The sequence below is a fragment of the Apaloderma vittatum genome, unplaced genomic scaffold, assembly GCF_000703405.1.
Source record: "Apaloderma vittatum isolate BGI_N311 unplaced genomic scaffold, ASM70340v1 scaffold12443, whole genome shotgun sequence".
Taxonomy (NCBI): Eukaryota; Metazoa; Chordata; class Aves; order Trogoniformes; family Trogonidae; genus Apaloderma; species Apaloderma vittatum.
This window is the reverse complement of record NW_009706499.1, coordinates 41,765-66,281: the sequence shown is the minus strand read 5'-3', so window position 1 is coordinate 66,281 and position 24,517 is coordinate 41,765. Positions and strand designations below refer to the sequence as shown.

Sequence of the window (24,517 nt, the reverse complement as noted above, 5' to 3'; positions counted from 1 at the left end):
CCTGGCCTCTGGCCAGCGCCAAACCACCACAGACATTAAATGGCGTTGGGGGAGCCAGAAAAGGGCAGATGCAGTGCAGGGAGGAAAGAGAAGAAAAGTTAGTCTACAAGAGACTAATTATGGTTTTTTGTAATTAAACTTCTAGGTTCTCTCTTTGGATTAAAAGGCCAGGAGGGGTTGCCAGGTAGATTTGGCGTGCAAGGTTTCCCTGGGCCACGAGGACAAAAAGGACCTAAAGGTAAGTTACAGCAAATAACTCAATAGATGATCTGCTCTTACACATTGTGTAAAGCTCACATTGTATTCAGACTGAGTTTATTGAACTATGGCATGCTCAGGAACCAATTTGAATTTGATCTGGAACTAACACGACAAAGAATCATTTGTGTTATTTTTCTGTAAGAAAAAAAAAGTACTTAGAAGTATTTGAGAAACTACTCAAGTGTTCTCAAGTCTATATATAAAATGGATACAGGTGACATTTGTTGTTACAAAGCATTCTTTCTTCTCTTTCCATTGCTCTCCTTAGGCGAAGAAGGGGACTGCAGTACATGCCTTTTGACTGAGGAAATGAGAAGGGGCTCTACTGGCCCTCCTGGCCCTCCTGGCTTTCCAGGAACCCCTGGCCAGCCTGGGAGGAAAGGAGAACCTGGTGATCAAGGACCACATGGTACTCCTGGCCACCCTGGAGCAAAAGTGAGATACTTGGTCTTTTTATTGCATAGTTTTCTATGCCTACTAGGAAAAAAACCCAAGCCATTCTGCATGAAAGAACACTGAGAAATACAATTTCTTTCTTTCTGTGCCACTTTGATAGCTTTCAGATTGCTATCTAAAGAAGACTGAAAGCCAAAAATTGATAGGATGCAGGTGAAAATAGGATGCTTCAGGAAGAGTGGAAGATTTCCACATAATGCTCGAAGTGCTGAGTTGGACCAGGGACCTTCAGCTCTCCCTTCTAACCCAAACCCTTCCCACAGGTCTGTGGTTTGGGGCAGGTCACTTAATCCCTCTGCACCCACGTTCTTGTCTCTCATCAATGAAGATGGTGCCCCTTTTCAGCTCCACAACGGTGCTGTAATTCACAACTCGCTGCCAGCTTTGAGGCTGTCTTCTTTTGTTGTAGTGGGCAGGAGGAATTGCAGGTCAATATAACCCTGAGTTTCGTTTCCATGGTGCCAAAGAGTTGCTTACAGCATTTGCTTTAGTGGCTAACACTGTGTTTTCCCTAATGCAGTTCTGCAGCTGCAGCCACCTGCAGGACCCTAGCTCACGGAAAGCTCTCTCAGGCGGAAGCTCCCTACCGTGCCAGATAGACCCTGGCCCTACTTAAAGCACATTAATAAAAATTCAGGCACAAGAATGGCATTTCTGAAGAGGAAGTCATTCACAAAAAGTCACATGAAAGCAGTGAATTTAAGGAGACTTTTTAAGCAGGGTAGTGAAAACGCAAATCTTGACATTTATCTCTTAAGTGTTTCTATTTCTCTCTTCTTTTTTCCCAATGTATGTAACACCAGGGATTTTCAGGCCCAGATGGATTTCCTGGACCTAAAGGAGAAAAGGGAGACTCTTTCCGCATAACTACTAAAGGTAAAAGTTCATAGCACGTGTATTTTGCTATTATTTATATCTTTCATGAAATATTGATCTCACAATCAAAGATCTTCTTTAGGCACCAAAGGAATACAAGGAGATCGTGGGCTGCCTGGTATCAGAGGTCAAGATGGTTTCCCAGGGAGAGATGGATTAGATGGTTTACCAGGACAGCCTGGCCTTCCAGTGAGTAGCAAATACAGCTAAATAATTTCAATCACACTCAATAACTAATGCATTTAATTCTGAGGGGTTATGATCACCAGGCTACCCTCTTTTCATGGATGAAGATGCACAATTTGACTTTGCTGATTATCGCCCATCATAAATGCTGGTTTGGACCACGGGCATGCTTTTACATCATATTTGAATATGGGCCAGAGCTATATCATCCAGTCTGGACCACAGTAATTCTTACTACCAGTAAAGATGGTACTTTACTTCTGAGCATGGAAATATTTTCTAGTAATGTTTGTTAAGATGTTGATTCAATAATGTAGAAATATCACTAGAAGAAGAGACAAAATAAAAACCTGCCCATTTGGGCATAATTTTATATCAGCTTATCTCAAGGTCGCAGAAGTAAATGCCACACCAGAACATCTCTAGCAATGCAGGCAGTTTCCCCAAAACCCACTTGCAGCATTTCAGAAAGGGCAGTAAGCCTCTCCACAGCAGTGATTCATACTGCTCAAGTGCCATTCATGGGCCGAGTTTTTTAGGGGAATGCTTGCTCTAAGAGTGCTTCTCTCGTGGTTTGTTTTTTGTTTTTTTTTCTGTGGGATCTATATTAAAGTCAGATTATTTCGAGTCTCTTTTATCTGCAGTGTTGATTTAAAGAGCTCGTATGCCACACCTGAAGCATTACTGCCTATAAGATGTTATTCATGAGTGTTGTTCAGCTGTTTGAGTTTTGTTTGCTTCTTGGCAAAGTCAGGAGTGACCACCTCCATTCGCTTCCTGCAGGGTGATGGTATCAGAGGTTTCCCTGGTGATCCTGGTTATCCAGGTGAATTAGGCCCAAAGGGCTTTCCAGGAGAAGCAGGCCTGCCAGGTGAAGGACTTCCTGGTCCAAAAGGGTACCGGGGTCCTCCAGGTGACCATGGACAAGATGGAAGCCCGGGATCTCCAGGTCTGCCCGGTCTGCCAGGAGAGCCTGGCCAACTAGGTAAGGGACATGACTCTTGCCTTACACGTGCCTTACTCATGCAGCACCTGTACAGCACACTGTTGAAAAGGCAGCGTTTGGTGAGGGGTTATGTGGGTGAAAAGGGGTTGCTGGTATTCATAGTCTAGAAATCTTAAAGAAGGAAATACTTCGAAGTCCCAGCAGTTTCACATCAGGTGTTGAAACAGCATGAATGAATGTGTTAGTGCCAGCAAGTAACATCCTTCAGGTTTCAAGCAGTTGGAGGCAATTGAGCAATGTTCTTCAATTGAACTACTCACAGGTGGTTTCCTCTGGTCTTACCCATCCAACATTATCTTTCAATTAACCAAAGAAAATCATGTATCCATCCTTCAGAGTTCTTCAAAGTATCTCTGCAACTTTCTGGGTCTCTTCTAGCGTAAGAGTGCCAGGGCTACATTCACAGGAGCTCAGGCTCAGAGTTTTATTGCTTGACTTCAAGATGCCCAGCAGAATATTCAAGCCAGAGCAGGCACCTGCCAGCCCTGCACAATGCACAGGACACATAACTCTGACAGGGTTAGATTTCCGGCCTGGATCTAACTAATATGTGGATAGAGAGTTCTAGTATGTTATAGCAAACAGTTTGTATTCTATGTGTGCATAATACGTAAGAGTATACATTATCTGGTGTTGCAGTAGACATTTTGGTTAGATCTGAGAGCATTTTACAGATTTTCTCTCTTGAATAATAACTGTCTTTTCCCCTTCTTTGCTCATAGACTGTGGACAGGTCATTGAAGACTTTTCTAGAGGAGACGGAACTGAGCCAATATGGTCAGGTACTGTACAAACAAATGGACTGAATATATTTAAATATATATTCTGCTGCTCTTATGGCTTGATACTTTCTTTCTGATAACTGTTTGGATGCTCTTGATGATAAGCTCTGAATTTCAGGTCACAAGTAAGTACTGTACAGAGCTCTAAATTAATTTAATCAAATTGAACATATTCTAAAATTATTGCAGTTTTAACTCAGAAATTCTTTATTTCATTGCTCCTCAGTGTTTATTGGGATGAGATAATAATCACTATGCAATCTATAACAATAGTCCCAAAAATGAGGTGCCCAAGAAAATTTAAGCAACTTTTTATGTGGATAGTTGAGTGGTTTTTAATACAATATGACATATAAAGAAAAAACCTCCTTCATTTGTATCAAAAAATTACTTGATTGCTTCAGGGGTATAAACTGCCCAGAGGGAAGCCAAGTGTGTCTTTTATTCTGAAAAATACAGTCATCCACGAGGTTGGCCTGTCCTTTCCATAACTCTTTTCTAACTGGAGCAGTTGTCATAGCCCCTGTAAAGCAGGCAGAAAAACAGCTCGTGGGGTGGAGCTCAACTTGAGTGCTCCCCTGAAAATGCCACCGATGACCAATTTTATTTTTTTTTAAGGAATAAAACTTTTTCTTAAAATAGGGTTTTACCTGTTATTTTCATTCACCTGCTTTAGTGATGTTGTCTCAACGGCAGGTGCAGAGCTGATGAGAGGCAGCATTTGAGCACATACGGTGTGACTAACTCTCTTTGTTTGCAGGTGCGGGCTGTGTGAGGCCACCAAAGGGATCTCAGGGTAACCCAGGACTGCCAGGAGCGCCAGGTAACATTTCGCCTTCAGCTTTGTTCCTCACATGCACTATATTTTGAGAGAGATCTTGCCAGATAGATTAAAGTTGAGCCTTAGCTGGCAATGAGTTTTGGGAATGACAATGAAAGACAAGGTCACAGATCTGGACTATAAATTTTAAGGTCAAATTGTGGGGTTTTTTACAGCACAATGTTTATTATGGCATGCATGGATTGATGGATTGATTTATTACAGACTGATGGATCTTGAAAGGGAGAAGAAACTCTGATGAAAGATGATGTGTATCTCTGACCTGTTTTCTTAGTCCTAATGCCTTGGTTTGTTGTTAGGATCAATGCTTCTGATGGTTGCTTTCTTTGCCTTCTTACAATTTTGTTCTGAGTATCATGACAGTACTCTTGCTTAGCTCTTTAACAAATCTTCCTCTGTCAGCTTACATGTTTTGGTCAGTTTAAGATTTAGAGAAGGCGCCTTGCTGAGTCCAGTGCAGAACTCTGTTCGTTGGTGCCTATCAACCTGTGGCACTTCTGGAGCTGGAAACCCAGAAGGAACAGGACACATTTTACAATTCTTTTTATTTTTCTATGATGCTACAACTTCTTGTAGCTTCTTATTGCTGTAGCTGTGTCAGTTTAGTTTCCTAGGGCATCATTCCTACCTACATTCACTGGATTGACACAAAAGCACCATCACCTCCTTTACAATATTTTTCATTGTCTGCTTAGAGCAATGTGGTTTTGTTCACAAGATTTCCTGCCTTCTTTTCATCCACGATGGGGCTCCACTGTAAACAATCAAGTCTCTTAGTGTCCTAGGTTCTGGTGGCACCCAATATATCAAGCAAGGAATAATCTTTATAGTCTCATACCCTCATGTCCTTGTGTTCCTTTGAAATTCCTGGCAACTTACACACTGCCTACCCTAAGTTACACCTGTTTCAAGCATACAGCTAAAGCACTTGCAAACTAAGCATTGGTCAAAAATAAAACCTTTTTCTTACTACTGTTTGGCACAACACGTTAACCCAGCTAACATAGCATGAGATACTGAAATATGTGATAAGGACTGGTTGCTTTCTCCATCTGCCGCCTTCTTTCTCTAACATGGCTTTTTAATTAGTGCAACACTGACAGGAATGAATGAAAGTCAGTTATTACAGATGGGAAACAAGACCAAAATGCTACTTGGGTAAGAGGCACATTAGAATTTTTCACTGAGACCTGAAAGCCTGGGATTTTTCCTTTCAATTGCTTTTTGAGAAGTTATTGTTCATGTAAGGGAGAGAACAACAGTCCTGTACAGCACTGGGAAAAAGCTATTCATGTTGCATTGGCTGTTTATGTGGGTCTTATTTGTGGTCTTTTTAAAGGTTTCCTTCTACTCTTCACAAACAACAGCTAAAACAATAGAAAAGTCATGATTAAATAGTGGAAATTCAAAAAAACGAAAGTGGAAAAAAGTATGAAAATTCAAATGGGATTTTCCTTGGTTTCTCCTAGCTGCAGGTGGAGAGAAACTTATTTGCTTTGTAATAAATAAATGAATTGTAATTCACGGTGATGCTAAGCAACAACACTTAAAATGTTAAAGCATGTTATTGACCTTCAAAGCCTGATCTGGGAACTTAAGGAGTTCAAGGAGCTGATGCGGAGAGGGAAACAAAGCATTCCACAGGAATTATTTTCAGAGAACTTTATCAAAATATCTTGATCTTAGAATGCAACAAATTAGTGAGTCTCATGTAATAAAAGTACTTAATTAAAATAATAAATAAATAAATAAATAAATATAGTTTTTAGAAACCTAACAAAAGAATTCCACAAAATGCTTGCAGGTTTTGAGATAAGAGTGATATTTGCCCTTACCCAAATGACAAATACTACATGAGGCAAGCTCTCATTTTACTCATTTTATCAGGAGAGAAATCTTTATGAACATGAGTTCAGTGCAAGAGAAACCCTTTTTCAGGGCACAGCCCTTCCTTTACTACTGAAGCTATAGGCCTACCGTATTACAAATATAGTAAGTAGGCTAGTTAATTTGCATTTAGTTTCTAGGATGATTAGATCTAACCTTTAACCTTACATTTCTGTTTCATGGTTATCTTAAACCAGTCTGCTCTTGTTCTGTGAGCAGCAGTTTAGCAGGGAAGAGGAAAATTTGTTCCTCCTCCTACATCTCATCTATGCCCATTTCTGTTGAGCATTCAGCTTTGGCGTTGCCTTTTGACCTTCAGATAAAAGCCTTAATTTACAAAATATTAAAAGCCTCTAAAAGTATGTGAGACCCTACTAGTGTCCATATCATAGGTCTTTAACTCAAGTTAATCTGTGTTTGTAGGAGCACTTAGCCTAGATTTCTAGTCCATATCTTGGGATCTTGAATACTACTAAAAAGCTACAGTATAGTCCCATTAAAATTAAAAATAAAAGGTTCATCTTTGCATCTGGAAACACATCATGATGATATTTACCACTACCTTTTCTTACATTATATGCACATTTCTGTTCGTTTGTTCAGATCACACTTTCTTACTTTCTTCTGTATAATTTAGGTGCAAAAGGTGCAAGAGGATTCCCAGGTGATCCAGGTCCAATGGGATACCCAGGGCTAAATGGTACACGAGGTGATCCTGGTCGGGAAGGATACCCAGGTCCTCCAGGTATCTTGAAATAATTACTTTTTCTCTATATACTTTTGATCTCTTTACTGCAGTCACTGAAACACAAAAACTTGATTCCAGGTATGTTTTCACTTATCTTCACTTCTATGTTCAAACAATAAACTATTATACAAAACTGCTAGTTTTCAAATCCAAAAGGATTTCCCTGCAACTTCCATAATGTTGAAAAGGAGCATAGACACCAACCTCTTAAAATCTGCTTCATAGTGAAAAATTGTAAATATAACAGTAAAAATTCACAAAGTTCACACAGAAATAAAGAAATTCTACATCAAGATATTTCAGATTCCAAATGTAACATACTCAGATTGATGATACAGAAAGTACTAGTATTTTATTTCTATTTAACTCTTTCCAGCATTAGTATGAATTATACTGGACATATCAAAGGTGGCTATGTTTCCAAACAGTATTTGCAAGTGTTCAGTGCCTGTCATATTTTAGATTACTCTGTAGAGGTGCAGGTTAAATCCTAGGGCTTCTCTAGCTGTCCAGAGGTTCCAGCATGTCCAAGACAAATCAAATAACTGCAAGTATAGTTGATCAGTTCATAAATAGTAAGTCAGACGAGCCTAAAATAGTACTTGACACACATATAAACTGCAGTAGATCATCAGACAGTCCGGCAAGAGTAACTCCTCATTTATTTTTTCACATTCAACTCCCTGAAATGTCTTACCACTGCTGTGTATTAAAACAGGTTTTTGTATGCAGGAACTGTTTTTTTGTCCTTACAGAATAAGACGTTTATAAAATGCTGCAATATCCATGTCAAAGTAGTTGCACAGAGGTAGCTGTTCTTGGAGCTGTGTATTTTTATCACCCAGGCAGTAGGTACCCTTCGGGGTCACCTGTAATTTCTGCTGGTTTCCACATTTAGTCAAATGTTCTTATAAATGCTAAGTGGTTTCGAGACTTTTTATACGACGCTTTGTTTCATTCTACGGGTTTCTGCTAAGAACAAGGGAAAATTACAATAACATAAAAGGTCGTATGATGGTGTATCTAGGATTTGAACTTCAGTATTTGTAGTGAAACCTGTGATAACTAATCTTTGTTTTATTTATAGGTTTTACTGGACCCAGGGGAGACAGGGGCCCGAATGGTCTACCTGGACTGCAGGGACACCCAGGCCTTACAGGAAAATCCGGTGCTCCAGGAGAGACAGGACCAAAGGGCCTTCCTGGCGATGTGTTAGGAGCACCAACAGGTTCCCGAGGGGATGTCGGGCTCCCCGGCTTCCCAGGATTGAAAGGCGCACCAGGAGATCAAGGAATACCGGGAGCTAGAGGTAAAAGCCACTTCAAATAAAGAAGTGGTTGAGTTGGAGCGTGATATAAATGCGAATGATTTATGGAGATGTGAGTGTAGTAATAGACCATGTTAGGATGCGTTGGATGCACTGGTGACTCCAACATCAAATCTCAGTGCCTCGTGATCTCCCATCCCTTCCCCATCTACCTCAACTTTTAGCAACATGCCTGGCTCCTCCAAACACCTTCTGGAGATCCATTGCTTATGACCAGCACTCCTTCCTATTGTAGTACAACTACAGTTGTGTTCAGAGGTACTGTTAATTTTTCCCACTGTAGCTAAGGAAATGGTGATGTAGTTGCTAGGTTAACAGTTGGACTCAATGAAGTTCTTTTCCAACCTAAACAATTCTATGATAATTTGTCTGCAAAATCTGACTTTGTAACTCACTGAATTCTGTGGAGGACTTTCAAAAGCACATGTGGGAATTAAGGATCTCCTGCTACACAATTTTGGTAGCATTTGGACATATCGTTAAATTTAAGACTGCTGACTACCTCTTTGCTCTGTTATGGAAGTGAAAAAGGAGTAGTAATTGAGTGACTAGCTCAAAGCAAGGAGGTCTATCAGAGGAACCTGTTTTGGAGACTCTTCATATGATTTCGCATACAAATAAAAAAGGAGCATCGTATTACATTAGTTATTTGAAGTGAAGAGAGCTGTTTTCACCTTCAGTAGGACTCCTGTGAAGGAGAGGGAGGAATACAGCTCTGTAGCACTTGGCAAGTTTGAGAAAAGACAGAAAATATCTCTAAAACTTCTGAAAAGGGAAATAAATTCATAGAGAAACGTGAATTGAAAAGAAAATAAAAGTGTGACTTTGTGTCTTCTTTCTAAGCATTTCTGTAGAAATAAGTTTTCGGTAATAACAAAAAAATATGTACAGTGAAAAAGAAACATTACTAGTTTGTTCATGATTTATTTTACAGTTCTGACAAAAGGGCTCCAAAAAAACCCCAACATGTGAACTTGTATGAGTTACACTGTTTTTAGTTTAATATGAAGTAACTTCCTTATTGTCTGTGCCACTTAAACTACTAGCCCTTCAGAAAAAGAGCTAGAGCCTGTATTTTGTTCTTGAGAAGACTTACCTGTGTGACCTCAGTTACAAAGCACACTTAACTACAGTCAAGCCAATGGACCTACACTGATATAAAACCTGAATAGAAGGAAGCATATCCACTTGGCCTGGGTTTTAAGTGCCATGTACTTTAAAGCTCTTTTACGTTATTGATGCTTCTCCAATTTGAATGCGAAGCAGGCATTACCTTTTAAACCTCAACAGCCCCTTTACTCTTACATCTTAAAGATGTAAATTTTCATCCAGTGCACTAAGTTGTATAGAATCAGGGCCTTTTTGCTTAGGAATTTGTATGAATCTTATAACAGTGCCTTGTAATGACCTTAGTTGAAAATTTCTCAACAGTAACAAAACCGGAACCCACCATCTACCTTAAATGTTCCCATTCCCGCAGGCCACATTTTAGAAAAGATACAAAGTATTACTCCAGTGGTTCAGTGAGCTGCTTGATTCAATTCCTAAAAAGATGTATGTGATAAAGAGAGAGAGATCAGGAATTACAAAATTACTGGAGTTAAAAGTGGAAGAGACTTGCTCCATCTATATCCACCTGGTGCCAAATTGTTTCCATTCTTTTGAAAGTGCCAGTCAACTTTTCCAATGAAAATATTGAGATTAGTACTGGTAATGTCAATTATTTTAAAACTAATAAGCAATCTTTTAATTTGCTTTTCCTGTTCTTACTGAATTTTCAGAGGGAAAACATACCTGAAAGACTAGTACATACACAGAAGTGATATGCAATTATCAGCTCTCTAGATATTTATGCTCTCTAATGTGTGATTATGGTATTTTAGGAGCGGATGGTAACCCAGGTTTGCCAGGACCCAAAGGAGCTCCAGGGCCACAAGGTCTCCCTGGTTTGATGGGATTGCCGGGAACACCAGGAACACGTGGATTCCCAGGGCTACCAGGAAACCCTGGGCCAGCTGGTGGGCCTGGCCCTCAAGGGCCTCTTGGTGAGGACATATTGCTGTCCTGTGTCACTGCTTCTGCAGTTCTCTATGTCAGGACAACTGTATGGTTTCCACAGTGGAAAGCTAAGCTTGGGGTCATGGCACATGCCATGCTTTAATTCCCAGCCAGGGAAATGACAGTAATAGCACAGATACTGTGATTTCAAATTGTGCTGGTGTCACAGGTGGGAAGTCGGGGTGATGGTGATCCTCACTGGCAGAGCTGCTGCTTTTCCTTCTGCAGGCACCTACCAAGCCAGGTTAGAGTTTGCTGGTGGCAGACTTGGAGAAGGGACCTACTAAATGGGAATAGCCTTATGGTAAAGGGGCTTAATCTGTAAATTAAAGAGGAGGGGAAGGTCCTATTGGGAGTGGGTATAGAACCAAGCTGGTAGTGGGACTTGTTTGCACTGATGAGCTGCTTTGTCATTATAATAGTTTCTGAAGTTCTTTGCTAAAAAAAGTCCTGATTTTCCCCCTTCAGCATGAGGCTGGTAGGACAGCAGTTTTCTCCCTCTTGCGTTACCTTGTACAAAGTTATCATGTGTGTCCAAACGCTTTCTAATCTCCCTTTTTGCATGTTCACACAACAGGTCCACCTGGAGCTAGGGGAGAAGATGGTGAGCAAGGTTTTCCTGGCCCTGTGGGCCTGAAAGGCCTGGCTGGAGACAAAGGTGAAGTAGGTTACCCAGGATTACAAGGTATACCTGGTGTGACTGGTCCCCCTGGCATGAGCGGAATGGGTGGCTTTCCAGGAGACAAAGGTGAGCTCTGGACAGCTATTTTGAAAAAAACTTATTTTACTTAAAGCTATTCTGTGCTGAGATGAACAGGACATGTTCTCTGCTAGGCTGCCTCAGTTTAAAATGGAAGAATTAGGGACATAATATATTTTCCAAGATTTGCAAAATATATATATTCCAAAATTATTGTTTTCCCTGCATTGTGCTTGGCAAAATGTTAGTTTGTGACATGCAGCCCTATTTAGAAGGGCAATGGCTGTTTTATTTGTCCTTTTAAAAAAATATACAGTATTTACTTTTTTCTCTTTATGGAAGTCTTTCCCTTGTCTCAGTCCCACTGGCTCTCAGTGAAATTAAATAGATGTTTCCCTGAACTTTTGCTTTAAAGTTTTTTTAAGCTGGCATTTGTGTACTGAGCAATGCCAGATGCAAGACCTCAATGCTGACTTTTACCAGGATACTAATATTACATATAGAGAAGATGAGATTCTCACTTGCCAGACACGTAAATGCTATGTCTAATGCAAGTTGTCTATATCACACAAGGAGTTTCAAGTGTATGAAGCCAAGCTAAACACAAAGGGAGGGAGTGCATACCTAAAAATGCATGTTGCAGTTTCATTTGTGGGAAAGGTAGGATTTTTTTTCCTAGAACAACTCTGGAATACAAATAGATCTGAAGATCTGTTTGTTAGCATAACCTGTGTGAAAAAGTATCCTCTTGTTTAGAAAAGAGGAGTATGGGAATTTTTGGTGAGAAATGGTCAGCTAGCCCTAGACCCAGGATTTGTATCTCTACATGTAGAAGAACAGGCTGACCTTGTGTGGAACTAGGTACCTTTCTCTAGTTTAGCTGTAGGAGAGGGTTTGAACTGATCTTTCAGAAGACAACACTCAGTTCTGGTCCTAGTTCTGGTCATCTCCATAACATCTCCTCTTTGGCCAGTTGAGATAGTGCAGCATAGCCCTGGTCTTTACCTCTCAAAAAGCTTAGGTATCTAACCTAGAGCTGCAGATTGCCCTAGGAAACAAGGCAGCCAAAAATAGGTACTACTGCACTGAAGTTTTCGTACCATTTTAGTCGTGCATTGCTGGTTCCCATTTACTGAGTTTCCAGAAATCTGAGTGAGGTAGCATTTCTCTTCCCCTTCTTTCTTTAAAGGCTCGAAAGGTTCACCTGGCCTACGTGGTTTTGAGGGCGTGACAGGCCTAAAAGGAAGACAAGGCATCAAAGGAGTCAGAGGAGAATTTGGACCGCTCGGGCCTCAGGGTGATAAAGGCTCACAGGGTGCACGTGGCTTTAAAGGTATTTGCTTATGAGTGGTATCAGTGTGTTTGCTTTTCACGTGTGGAAAACTATTTTACAAGGGCACAGAGAGAGAGAAGACATTTTTCACATGGCAAATTTAGCTCAGACATTCCTTCACCTATTTCACACATAGACCTCTAGACAGGAGGCCTGGCTTTTAGGCCCAGGGAAAGGTTACCTCTTTGTGTATATTTGCACATTTAAGGCTGGAGACAGACATCTCATTATTCAGCTGAGCTGGGATAGTAGCACCTTTGAGCATGTGCAAAACTCAACAAGAGCCTTTTCCCAGGAAGCATAAGGTGTTTGGGGGAAAAGATTCAGATTTTGCTCCAGTTGCACTGTAAAGTCACTGAAATATTCAGAAAAATTTTGAGTATTTAAAAGTCAGAAACACATCAGTTATCAATGAAATGAAAACTAACTTGGTCCACTTTTTGTTGCATACGATTATCTTTAAATACACACTTCACCGTAAGATGAAAATCTTCTTTCTAGGGACCTTGAGATAGGTACTTCAGAAAAAACAGTCTGCAGTTCAAAGGTTGAAAAACAGTGCTCCCTATAATTCAGGGGATGTCTGAGCAAAAGGCAAAAGTGAAAATATTTGTGAAGAAAATATTTGTGAAGAAAAGTGCACATACACTTCTTGGCAAAGAAGTGTAGGACAGTGCATGATCATAAGAGACAAGTCTGGGTGGCCTGTCTCTGCATCCTACAAAGAACTAAAGACAGTCATACAGTCTGTTTGAATCCTTTCTTCAGGATATTATTTACTGGTGTCACCAGTAACCTTCAAATCAAGAAAAGGAACAAAATAACTGGTAACAAATCCAAATGCTTTCTTTCACCCAAGGCTTTTTGACTGAGAGTCTCCCTTTCACTGGAACTAGCCTACTTCTCTGTGCTTTCTCCAGTGTGCTTTTAGTTTTTTTTATAAACACATGATAGCTAACTGATCTGCTGAGAGGTAAATTATCTATCACAGAGGAGTCTTGAGTCCAGCTCCCCAGGACTCTGTGTACAAAAGTTTAACTTGGTTTTCATGTTTTCTTATGCTTTACTGTTCTGCTGACAAGTTGTATTGACAAAGGTAACTTTTCTACAGGTTGTTCAAGATTATATTTTAATTCCTTTTTGCTAAATTCACTCTTCTGTTCACTGACTAGCTTCCTGTAACATGGCTGGATTTTTACCCTTCAGGTGACCGTGGGGATCAAGGACCTCCAGGAGAACCCCCAAAGCTCAAGCCCAGCATGATGATGGAAGTTAAAGGTGAAAAAGGAGATGTTGGAGAAAGGGGCACGAAGGGATTCTTTGGCTTAAAAGGTCAGTGGTTACAGAGAAACAAAGCAAGAACATTCAAGACTATCAATCGATGTCTCTTCTCATTTACCATATTAGATATTCCTTGCTCGTTGTACCCTGTGCTGCAGCCCTCTCTGCAAATCTCCCGGCTGCGATTCACAGAGCCACCCACAAGGAAGGCTTTGTGGGGTTGCATTGTGTGTTTGTGCTGCCTTTTTGTGCTAGAGCATCATGGTGCCATGTTTTGAGAAGGCCGCTAGCAGAAAAACTACTTACATACAAGCAACTGCATGCCAGCCTTCTCAGCTTTAATAGTTTACATCTTGTCTATTTTAATTCATCCCTGCCTGCAGGTAGCAAGGGAATGCCAGGCGTTCCCGGAAAGACAGGAACTCCAGGGTCCCCTGGGCATCCCAGCTACGTGGCCGGTGCAAAAGGGGACATTGGTGCAAAAGGGCTGAAAGGTCTGGAAGGGTATCCTGGTCCAGCTGGCTCTCCTGGCATCATAGGCTTCCCTGGCAGCACAGGAGAGAGGGTGAGTTCACGTTCATGAGGGAATAAGGATGTCCTTGTGCTGGCAGTCAGCTTCTCGAAGGAGTGGCATTCACCCCTTGAAACTGTGCTGAACAGCTACGGTGCAAAGATGAAAATGCAATAAAAAATGAATAAATAGGTCTTTTTTTTTTTTTGCTTGATCCCTCCAATGTTCATTAAGCAGAGTCCTTTCTGAGACAAATTTCATGCACCGTTTTTTTGTCAATGAGGATCCAAACAGTTCTTTCTAGGTCCTTGGTCCTGTTGCTGTAGGTGTTGGTAAAAATTATTCTTCATGCTGGGCTTACTCTTCCCTTTCTCCCAGAACTGATGGTACCGCTGCCAAAAGTTACTCACTGTCAGTCATCTAACAGTAAAAGAGCCTAAGAATCTCAGCTTCTAGATGGTAATTCACCATGATTCACTTTGACTGCAAACTAAGTTACACTGGAAGAAATAAACTCTCACAAAAGGCCTGACAGGAGATTGATTGACAAGCGTCATTTATTTAAGAGAATCATAGCCAAAAGTTATGTTTCTTTCTCAGGTAGCTTTGTCCTCAGATTTCAGTAGGACTTCTTCCTAACCAAGGACTGCTACACTGTTGAACCCCAGTGGTTGAACCCCAGCCAGCAATTAGGAACCACACAGTGGCTCACTCACTCCACCCCCCCTCCAGCAGGATGAGAGAAAGGGAATTGGAAGGGTAAAAGTGAGAAAACTCATAGGTTGAGATAAGAACAGTTTAAAAATTAAAAAAAAAAAAAGCAATAATTACTATTAATAATAACAAATTGTAATGAAAGGGAAAATAACAAAGAGAGATAAATTAAAGCCAAGAAAGACAAGTGATGAAAATGAAAACAATTGCTCACCACCAACTGACCAATGCCCAGCCAGGCCCTGAGCAGTAGCCAGCCCCCCGGCGATTTCACCCTGGTTTGTTGCTGAGCATAACATCAGATGGTATGGAACGTCCCTTTGGTCAGCTGGGGTCAGCTGTCCTGGCTGTGTCCCCCCAGCCTGCTCGCTAGTGGGGTGGGGTGAGGAGCAGAAAAGGCCTTGATGCTGTGCAAGCTCTGCTCAGCGACAGCTAAAACACCCCTGTGTTATCAGCACTGTTTGCAGCACAAATCCAAAACACAGCCCCATAGCAGATACTATGAAGAAAATTAACTCTCCCCCAGGCAAAGCCTGGGGGAGCACAAGGACTCACTACCACGTATGTGTAATGTTCACAATTTCAAACTTAAGTCTTTGCAAACAAAACTTATTGCTGTTTTGCTTTAACTCATTTTAGCCAAATGGCTCTACAAACTTTATAAAGTACTACAGAAACTCCAAAATGGTAAATTTAATAGCCTTTTTTTAATATTTCCAAACTGTGCTGCTTGAAAGGTTGAATAAATCCTCATCCTCATTAACTGGTACCTGTTTCCAATTATATGACAGGGAGAAAAGGGTGCTCCAGGAATTTTAGGCCGTTTTGGTACTCCTGGCTCACATGGTGAAATAGGTGAGTTTGTTCTCTTATCTGAGCATTCTTTGTACTCATTACCCATCAAATGCTCTACACTAAGTTCCAAAGAGTCTTGAGGTGGGGGGGCTCTTCAGTCTTAAGAGTCTTCATACGGTCTTACAGAATGATATTGTAGATGTGGGAGGCTTGCCCTCCATGGCAAGCAGGGTGACTCTTCTAGAGACTTTATATTATTCTTTCTTTAACTTATTCCTCTTCTACTCTGGAAAGATAATACTGAATTTTGCCTCAGAAAGTTGCAATACCTTTAAAACAACAGGAAATACTGTTAAATTAAAGCTTTACCACTCATGCGTTCATTTTTGCTTGAAATAGGTGAGCGGGGAGATACTATAAACTTACTTTTCCTTAAAGGAGAAATTGGTGTGCCAGGCTTAACAGGTATTAATTTCACAGTTGCTCCGGATGTATTACTTTTCACATACTAAAGTCCACAGAGTGAGGGAGAGGGATCCTTCTACAGGCTTTTGATGGCTGTTAAGCCTGTGCTTTCATGACAGCTCCTGAAGAGCTCCATCTTTTCTTTATTGAAATGAGTATATGCTATGTTTACCTCTTCAGCTGAAAGTACAGTTATAGCAGTAAATATCAATCACATGCAACTCCAGTAAACATTTCTATATAGTTGGGTTTTTTGCTATTGATGACAAGAGGAGCAATATCAGGCCATGATTATGGAAGATGGGATTGCAGAGTCAGGTCAATTTTGGATTGGATTGGTTAAGGGTTGTATTAAAATTTCTTTGCATATACAGCACACTTGATCATCAGTGTCATATCCCACGTAATTTAGGGAGTACTTTTCAAAACAAATTTAATGATGATTTGGCCAGCATGCTGTAGATGACTATTCATTATCCTAGATTATGCAAGCACTCGGACTAGAAGAATGTCTCTATGTGGCAAGACCAGGACCGAGTTAGTAGCCAGCTTCACATTGTGCTTGTTAGCTTGGGTCATCTAGAGATTATTGAAAGAATATACTGGTTTTGTGGTTTTCCAGGCATAAGAGGAGGTACGGGACAAAAAGGCGAAGGAGGTGATCCTGGTTTCCCTGGCATTGAAGGCCTCAAGGGCACCCAGGGTGTCCCTGGCTCTGTGGGACAGACAGGTAAAATATTCCTTTTAATCCCTCAAGGAATGAAACTGTTTACGAGGAGAAAGAAGAAAAATCCCTTTTCCCTGGAAAGAAAGTCATTAAGTGGGGGGTTTTTTAACTGTTAATCATGCAATTAAGTTGGTAAAGAGTAGTGAAAATGATGTGGAATCATACAATCATAGAGTCATAGAATGTTCGGGGTTGGAAGGGACCTCTAGAGATCATCTAGTCCCAGCACCCCTGCCAGAGCAGGATCACCTAGAGAGGCCACACAGGAATGCGTCCAGGTGGGTTTTGAATGCCTCCGTCCCTTCCCCTCATGAGCAACCACTTGTTTGGTGGATGCTCTGTGCCCTGGCATGGCAGAAGGGCTTTACTAAGAGGAAATTTCAAAAGCCTAACTCTGCTTTATACCAGTTTTACTATTCTTGGAGCGATCATGTGTCCAGTCAAAGTGTTGTATTGCTGGCGTACTCAGGTATGCTAATGTTGTCTCAATACTACAAGAAAGTGGACTTTCCAATGCTATTTTCTGCCATAAACGAAATCAATATCCAGCATGACCCAGTTACACAGGAGTTTTGAGCCAGACTTGTTGGCAAAGTGCACACGAGTACTGGGGAACCAAAGTCAGGTTTGGCTTTGGCTGGATCATAAACTCAGGGCTTAAGAACATATCTTATTGCAGGAGGATCATGAAAATGCTGAAGAGTTCCACATTTCTCATATGATTACAGGGCCTAATAACTCCAGCCAAGACTGAAGCAGTTTCATTTAGGTACCTCACTGGAAAACAGTCCCTGTTTGATCAGCTTTCCAGTCAGAAAGGCAAAGCAGATGCAGCAGAACGGGAAACTAAAGTGTACATTAAAAAAAAATACTTCTCGTATCTGGCAACAAAAGCAAAATTACCATTTTTATAGGAGGAGCACATTGTATTTCTGAGGTTGCCAGAAACCATTTTGTAATGAACTGTTCTGTTATACCTCGCCTCTCCTACCTTCACTCTCTACAGTTTTTGTCCACCTGGACGAGCAGTGCCGTGTTGTACAATGGTATTAGGAGGGGAAAGCCTTCTTTTTGCTACCTGAGAGAGTGAAGGTAGCACACGTCTGTGTTTTTGGCTATTGGTTTTAAAGACAGTCACAAGCAATGATCCATTGTTGTCGCTCAGGTTTACCAGGACTGGTCGGTGCCCCCGGGCAGCAAGGAAGCCCTGGGACACCTGGATTTCAAGGTGAAAAGGGAACTCCCGGCTGGCCTGGCTTACCAGGACAAGCAGGTATTCCTACAGCTTCAGCTATTCAGTCACTTCAGTGAGAGCGCTTGCTGTTGTTCCTTTGTGGTGAAAAAGAAGGGGACTTTCTGCAGTTCAGAGTGGCAGAGTTCCCTCTATTTGATACTTGTTCTTTGTAAAGTCCTGGTGCATTAACGAAGACCCACATGCTTGCTTTCTGATTTATGGCTTCTGAAGGACTGCCGTTGGCTGAGCTCACCTGAACTTGTTGATGACCTCCCTCAACCAGGACAGCAGTTTTCAGGAAGCATTTTCATTTTTCATGACAGCTAGGGAGAAAAAAAAAATATTTCAAATACAGCACGAGTAGTGATACACAGTATTAGAATATTATGTTGCGGCATTGGATAGCAAAACCCTACATCACCCTCAACGACCCAGAACTGATCCAGTGTCTGGTTTTAAGGATAAATTACTTATGGCTCAGACAGAATTCTACTAGCAAGATACAAGTGATAGTTTAAAATTAAGCTGTTTGTAACACAGGATACGGAATCTCATTGGTTGCCACCTAATTCCTTCATTTATTAAGTAAGCAGATTTTTTTTTACAGTACATTCACTAATTGCTCTGTTTTTACTAAGATTCATCTATGTGAATCTGCCATCAAATCTAAGCTAATAGGGTTATGAAATCTGCTTTTGTAGAAAATTAAGAGAGACAGACACTTATTTTTGCGAAGGTTGAATTGTCCTCCAGAGCTCTAGCCATTGATTAGAGACACCTGTCAAGCTTTAACATCACACTTAACACTTTGACAGGTACAAACAGATGGGATTTTACCTGTAACAGCAGCAGCAGCTATTAGACATTTTGTTAGGGTTTTGGTGTGGGTTTTTTTTGAATGACACAGAGTGAATTTCTCCTGAAGAGAGCTCCATTATAATCACATTTAGAGCCTGCAATTATGCCATAATTGTCTTGGTTGAGGATTTTGGAGAACTAAGTGGTTATTAACAAAATTGTGGCAACAAGACTGGAACTAATGGCATGCTACCAGACAGACCAGAGATATTTAAAAAAAAACACCTCAGACTGAGTTTACTGGATAATAACACAATTTGCCAATCACAAAGCCATGGTGTGGTGTTATTGTAATGAATTAATTTGCATATAATACACAAGATTTTAACAGAGAATAGTATTTATTCAAGCATTTGAGGTTTTTTTGACTGGAAATAAATACAGACTTATAGAAACTGTTATTATAATCATAAATGTAATTTTAAAACAGGCTTGCCTGGCTTAAGAGGAGTCAGTGGACTGCATGGTTTACCAGGCACCAAGGGCTCTCCAGGTTCACCAGGTAAGTGAGACTTTTATTCTGCCTACTCATAGGCATAACATCATGTTGGCTGCAAGTTTGGTTAGCGAGATCTTTGCAAGTCACTTTCTTAATTGTGTCATCCAAAGCCCAATGTGGAACTTGCTTCGTTTTTGTGGGCTCTGGCAAACAACTTCATACGCTACCTGCTGCCACGCAGATGGATTAGAACACAACTTCAAATCATAATTTCTTTCCTTTTATAAAGTTAAAGCCTCCAGGCCTTTTTTTCCCATTATGAGCCGTTTTTTCAGCAAGCCATTACAGACTCATTTAGTAAATCCACACGCTCTATGCGTGCTGATACACTGCATGCGATACATGCTGATACACTGTTACATGCAGAACCATTTCAGGTTTCATCTTAATTCTGCACAACTCCACGACAGGTCCGGATGGCTACGGCACTGCAGGCTTCCCGGGTGCAGTGGGTGACAAAGGGGAAGCAGGAGAGCCAAGCAGAGTGGAAGGCGGCCGAGGACCTCCGGGTCAGAAGGGAGACAGAGGTGTTCCAGGTTCGTATGCCAGAGAATGAGGTCTACTTACTATTTGTTTCAGCTGTTCAAGGAGTTACAGATGTCACAAAATGCAGTCAGATGTAGACAGTTGTATAGAAGAACTCCCCGTTTGAGGAAGGTCACTGTTGGGAGTTAGTGCTGCAGCTCAGCTAGCCCTTGCTCAAAAACAGCGATGTGTGTTGCCCAATGCTGGACAAGCCAGCCCCTCCGGGACAGCCTGGGTCCTTCCCCATGGTTGCAGCATCTTGTAGCACCCACTGAGCTCAACAAATGCCAGAGGCTACTCGCAGCCATCAGCTCCCAAAATATTTTTCACGAGGCTCCAGTCAGACAAATGCTACAGCTTTCCTTTCTTTCTTTTTCATAGAATCATTTCAACAGAACATTGCAAATCCATTTGTGTTTACATTTCTTTTGAAAGACTCACTGTCCATCAGTGTGTGACTGTCCCACTGATCCCTCCTGGGCTCTATCCTCACACACAGAGCTTTACCCACACCACCGCCCCTCCGGCAGTGTAAGTGTGTTACAGCTTTTCGGCTCAAACCCACCTTATGGTGGTGGGCTGCTCTTACCTCCGGATGGTTCTTCAATCAGAGACCACCAGATTGATGTTACAGACGAATCATTTAATTACAGAGGGTTTATTTAAAGTTTTCCAAGATTTTAGCTCTGAAAGGATTAAGGTATAAAACCCTACTGCCTTTGCCTACTTGGTTCAATGGCTCATTCCTATTCTTTTGTGTTATGCTTTTTCGTTACTAACATGCTGTACCATCATCTCAAACACCACTCCGAGATTTGTTATCAAGCCATGGAAGAAACAGCTATTTCACTTATCTCATTCAAGTTTGTTTGTCATATTTTTTTTTAATGAAAAACAAAAGGCGGTTTGTGGCATCTTGACAATTTGAATCTATTTAAAAGAATAATCTCTTATCAGTGGGCTGGATTTTTGGCCATTTAACACTCTTCATCTACAGAGCACTTCTTGGATTCAAACTTTTGGTTTTAGCTGACCCCAAAATATGTTAAATTTCTGCTACACCTGACTCCACAGGACACAGAAAAACAAAGCTACTTTCCTGTCTGCTTCAATATACCTAGGATATTTTGAGTACTTCTTATCTTGAAATAATGTTTTACCTGGCAGACACAAGTTTATTAGCATTCCACACAGTGAGATATAATTAGCTATCCAGAGATATCTGGCACAGAACTAGTATATCATCTGAAAAAAAAAAGGAAACAAAAATTAGTAGGAACTGCAGGTGTTTTCCATTTTGAAAATCCCATTCTTTATACTTAGTTTAAGGTGAATCCTTATAATTGCAGTTGCTCATTTTGCTTGCAGTATTGATTATTTCTTCTCTTCCTTTCAGGAGTTTTTTCCTGGGCAGCAAGGATTTCCGGGGCCTCCTGGGATTTCAAATATATCAGGATATCCTGGTGATAAAGGCTCCCCAGGTCTAGATGGAGTGCCAGGTAATCCATGCCTTGTTCCCCTCAGACAACAGTAAAAGTTTAAGTGTAAGGTTGTGCCCTCAGACAATAGGAGATTATGTACTGGGTTAGCATTACTGTTATTTCTGTCTTGGTTCAGTAAAATATCCCTATTAAACACAACATTAAAGTGTATGAATTATTGTTGGACAGAACTAATGGTAATAGGGACAGGCATCTTGAAAGCAAAAGATAGTTCCTCCAGGCTGTCCTGATGGAAAGGTTTGTTTTTCATGCAAATAACAGATTTCATCATCCAGAATTCTCTTTACAACTTTCAGAACAGCAGGTTAACTTGCTAGTTTAAAATCTGAGGTCTGTGGTGGACTTGCAAGTCTATGGGATATTTTCTTAATAATTTATAAAATGTTCCTATGTGAAATTACCAGGCAAATTCATTGTAGAGGGGCAGGGGTTGGTCTATTCTCCCTACTGTAGAGTGATAGGACGAGGGGAAATGGATTTAAATTGCACCAGGGGAGGTTCAGGTTAGATATTAGGAAGAATTTCTATACTGGGTGGGTTGTCAGCCATTGGAACAGGCTGCCCAGGGAGGGGGTTGAGTCACTGTCCCTGGAGGTGTTTAAGAGACGGGTGGATGTTGCACTGGGGGGAATCGTTTAGTAGGTTGATAGGGCTGGGACAGAGGCTGGACTCAATGATCTTCAAGGTCTCTTCCAGCTGAAACTATTCTATGACTCTATGAAATTAAATTACATTGGGAAGCACGAGCTCTTCTCTTTAGAAGTCCATGCTATGAGCCTGCCTGTCTCACACATGTGAAAGAGCCACTCTGTCTCTCTGTATTTAGAGGCAGATATACCCGTTGCTTATTGGACTGTGCAGTCATTTCAAACGGTATGTGAAGAGCTTGTAGTGAAGGTTGCAAGTGCCCTGCTATCGTCTTTTTATGATGCATGGAAATTTTTATGTACACTGTGCAAAACTTAGAGCAGGCAAACCAGCTAAAAAAACTAACAAAATACCTAGGTTTCCAAACGGAAAGAGAATGTCGGTTGGCCTAATTCTGCATACTGGTTCTCACTCCCCAGACAGTCATTGGATTAAAATATAAAAATAGAAGCAGCCAAAATGGTGAGACAGGCATTTGCCACGTGTATCTTGCATTGTATCCACATGTGCTCCAACTTAACAGGCAGCAGGAGAGATGTCCCACTCAATACCTAGTTAGTAAGTCCCTCTCCCCTCAGAAACCAGGTCCAAATGTTGTCTTAGGCAGCAGAGATAACTGAAGGGAAACCTGCCAGGTTTAACTTCAAGCAGTATGTAATTCTGGAAAAAGAAGCTGTTCCCATAATTCCCAAGACAGCATGAAGTAGTCACTTGTATCCAGATGTTCAGCTGAGGCACTAAGATACACTAAACAGTAGGTCCTTGGCTTATTTGCCACCTGGCACAGAGTCAGGTACTCGCTGCTCTCTGATTTCTCTCTAGTTACTTGAAGAATTTAGGATGAAGCAGCGAGGCACTTAGCGAAGTGTAGAATTTGCTATGGAAGGAGCAGCTCATGAAAGACTGTGTTCCAGCTGGCACCTCGCTTCTGCCAAAATCTTGCTTGAGATGACACTGTCCTTTGTCAGAGCTTCGTACTCCAATTCCTCTGCCACACCACAGCAGCCAGCCCAAGAGCAGGAGTGCTGAACGAGGCTATTGGGGAGCTAATCATTAGCTGCTCTCTTGAATTAAGGAAATAAAACCTGATGGGGTACAATTAGATAGTAACGTTATTTTCCCCTTTGCTCAGATCTCAGGTATAACCAGATTACAACCTCTCTGTGCCCTAAACAGGCTACCCAGGACCACAGGGGCAGCCTGGAATACCTGCTCCACCAGGAAGCAAAGGAGAAAGTGGGCTAACAGGTGTTAGTGGAGAAATTGGTCCAAAAGGAAGTAGAGGTGATCCTGGATTAGCAGGGAGACCTGGTGTTCCCGGCTTCCCTGGACCAAAAGGTAAGGATGGGAAATGCTGATCTTGGATAGGGGCAGGGTAACCTCCTGTACTACAGCAGCTTGAATAACGTGACTTTTGCACTCACTTGATCTGTGTTGCAATGAAGTAATGCCACCTGTCATTTTGCATTAAAGGTCGTAAGGGTGAACAAGGTGTCATCGGCTTTATGGGCCCAGTAGGATTTCCTGGTGATTTGGGACCTGTCGGACCCAAGGGGGATAGAGGAGTAACTGGTGAGTAAGTGCAGTCAGATGTGTGACTCCTTTCTAAATACTCATTTTGCAGCTCCATAGAGCTGATCTAACTGGCCCTGCTTTGAGCAGGAGGTTGGGCTAGGTAACCTCCAGAGTCGTCTCCAGCCCGCATGTCTCTATGTGACCCCTGGTAAATTCCAGTGCCTGAATTTAACGTGAGTGGTCAACTTTTTGCCGTTATGAATATATTTTGTATGAGGTGCCAACTCCAAAATCAGAGCCACTTGTGGGGTCAAAAGAAGAATTCCTGACTTAAATTAATCCCCCAGAGTAGACACACTGGATATTTAGAAATATCTTTGATATCCTTACTCCAACTATACCATCACATATTTGTGTCTCCCGAAGCCCACCAAAAGATGGTGCTGCACCTCCGAGGGGAATGTCCCAGCTTTCTGTGTCAAAAATGAGGGAGCAGTAGCATCACTAATTTCCTTCTGCTTATCTGTGTGCTGTCCAAGAGAGCACACATTCCCCCAATGTAAAAAATATAACTGCTGTACCCAAGGGGGTGAATTGCAGACCACAGCCCTTTTCTCACATACGCAGCCAAGTAACAGCAACAAATCTGTGGATGAAAACACATTAGGGAAAATACAGAAGCACATTAAGGAAAACACTGTGGGGTTTTTTTAATCAAACTATTTCATCTTGCTTCTCATCACAGGCTTTCAGGGCCCTCCCGGCTCTCCTGGGTTGCCCCC

General features: G+C 41.4%; 1 protein-coding gene across 1 annotated transcript in view; it reads left to right on the top strand.

Moving 5' to 3' along the window:
• Nucleotides 1-145: 145 nt before the first annotated feature.
• The window catches only part of COL4A2 (collagen, type IV, alpha 2), a gene marked incomplete at its 5' end in the record, with an annotated part of 30,619 nt that continues 6,247 nt past the window's right edge, over nucleotides 146-24,517 (top strand). Inside the window, 25 exons of the mRNA XM_009865821.1 lie at nucleotides 146-238; nucleotides 530-696; nucleotides 1,521-1,593; nucleotides 1,676-1,782; nucleotides 2,563-2,764; nucleotides 3,508-3,567; nucleotides 4,328-4,390; nucleotides 6,933-7,040; nucleotides 8,131-8,352; nucleotides 10,254-10,415; nucleotides 11,006-11,176; nucleotides 12,318-12,461; nucleotides 13,668-13,793; nucleotides 14,126-14,307; nucleotides 15,759-15,822; nucleotides 16,162-16,227; nucleotides 16,850-16,957; nucleotides 18,120-18,227; nucleotides 19,477-19,548; nucleotides 19,956-20,081; nucleotides 20,125-20,135; nucleotides 21,467-21,569; nucleotides 23,397-23,558; nucleotides 23,694-23,792; nucleotides 24,481-24,517. The exon at nucleotides 24,481-24,517 is cut by the window's right edge and continues 137 nt beyond it. Coding sequence (XP_009864123.1) covers nucleotides 146-238; nucleotides 530-696; nucleotides 1,521-1,593; nucleotides 1,676-1,782; nucleotides 2,563-2,764; nucleotides 3,508-3,567; nucleotides 4,328-4,390; nucleotides 6,933-7,040; nucleotides 8,131-8,352; nucleotides 10,254-10,415; nucleotides 11,006-11,176; nucleotides 12,318-12,461; nucleotides 13,668-13,793; nucleotides 14,126-14,307; nucleotides 15,759-15,822; nucleotides 16,162-16,227; nucleotides 16,850-16,957; nucleotides 18,120-18,227; nucleotides 19,477-19,548; nucleotides 19,956-20,081; nucleotides 20,125-20,135; nucleotides 21,467-21,569; nucleotides 23,397-23,558; nucleotides 23,694-23,792; nucleotides 24,481-24,517 — 2,836 coding nt within the window. The remainder of the gene's footprint in view (nucleotides 239-529; nucleotides 697-1,520; nucleotides 1,594-1,675; nucleotides 1,783-2,562; nucleotides 2,765-3,507; nucleotides 3,568-4,327; nucleotides 4,391-6,932; nucleotides 7,041-8,130; nucleotides 8,353-10,253; nucleotides 10,416-11,005; nucleotides 11,177-12,317; nucleotides 12,462-13,667; nucleotides 13,794-14,125; nucleotides 14,308-15,758; nucleotides 15,823-16,161; nucleotides 16,228-16,849; nucleotides 16,958-18,119; nucleotides 18,228-19,476; nucleotides 19,549-19,955; nucleotides 20,082-20,124; nucleotides 20,136-21,466; nucleotides 21,570-23,396; nucleotides 23,559-23,693; nucleotides 23,793-24,480) is intronic.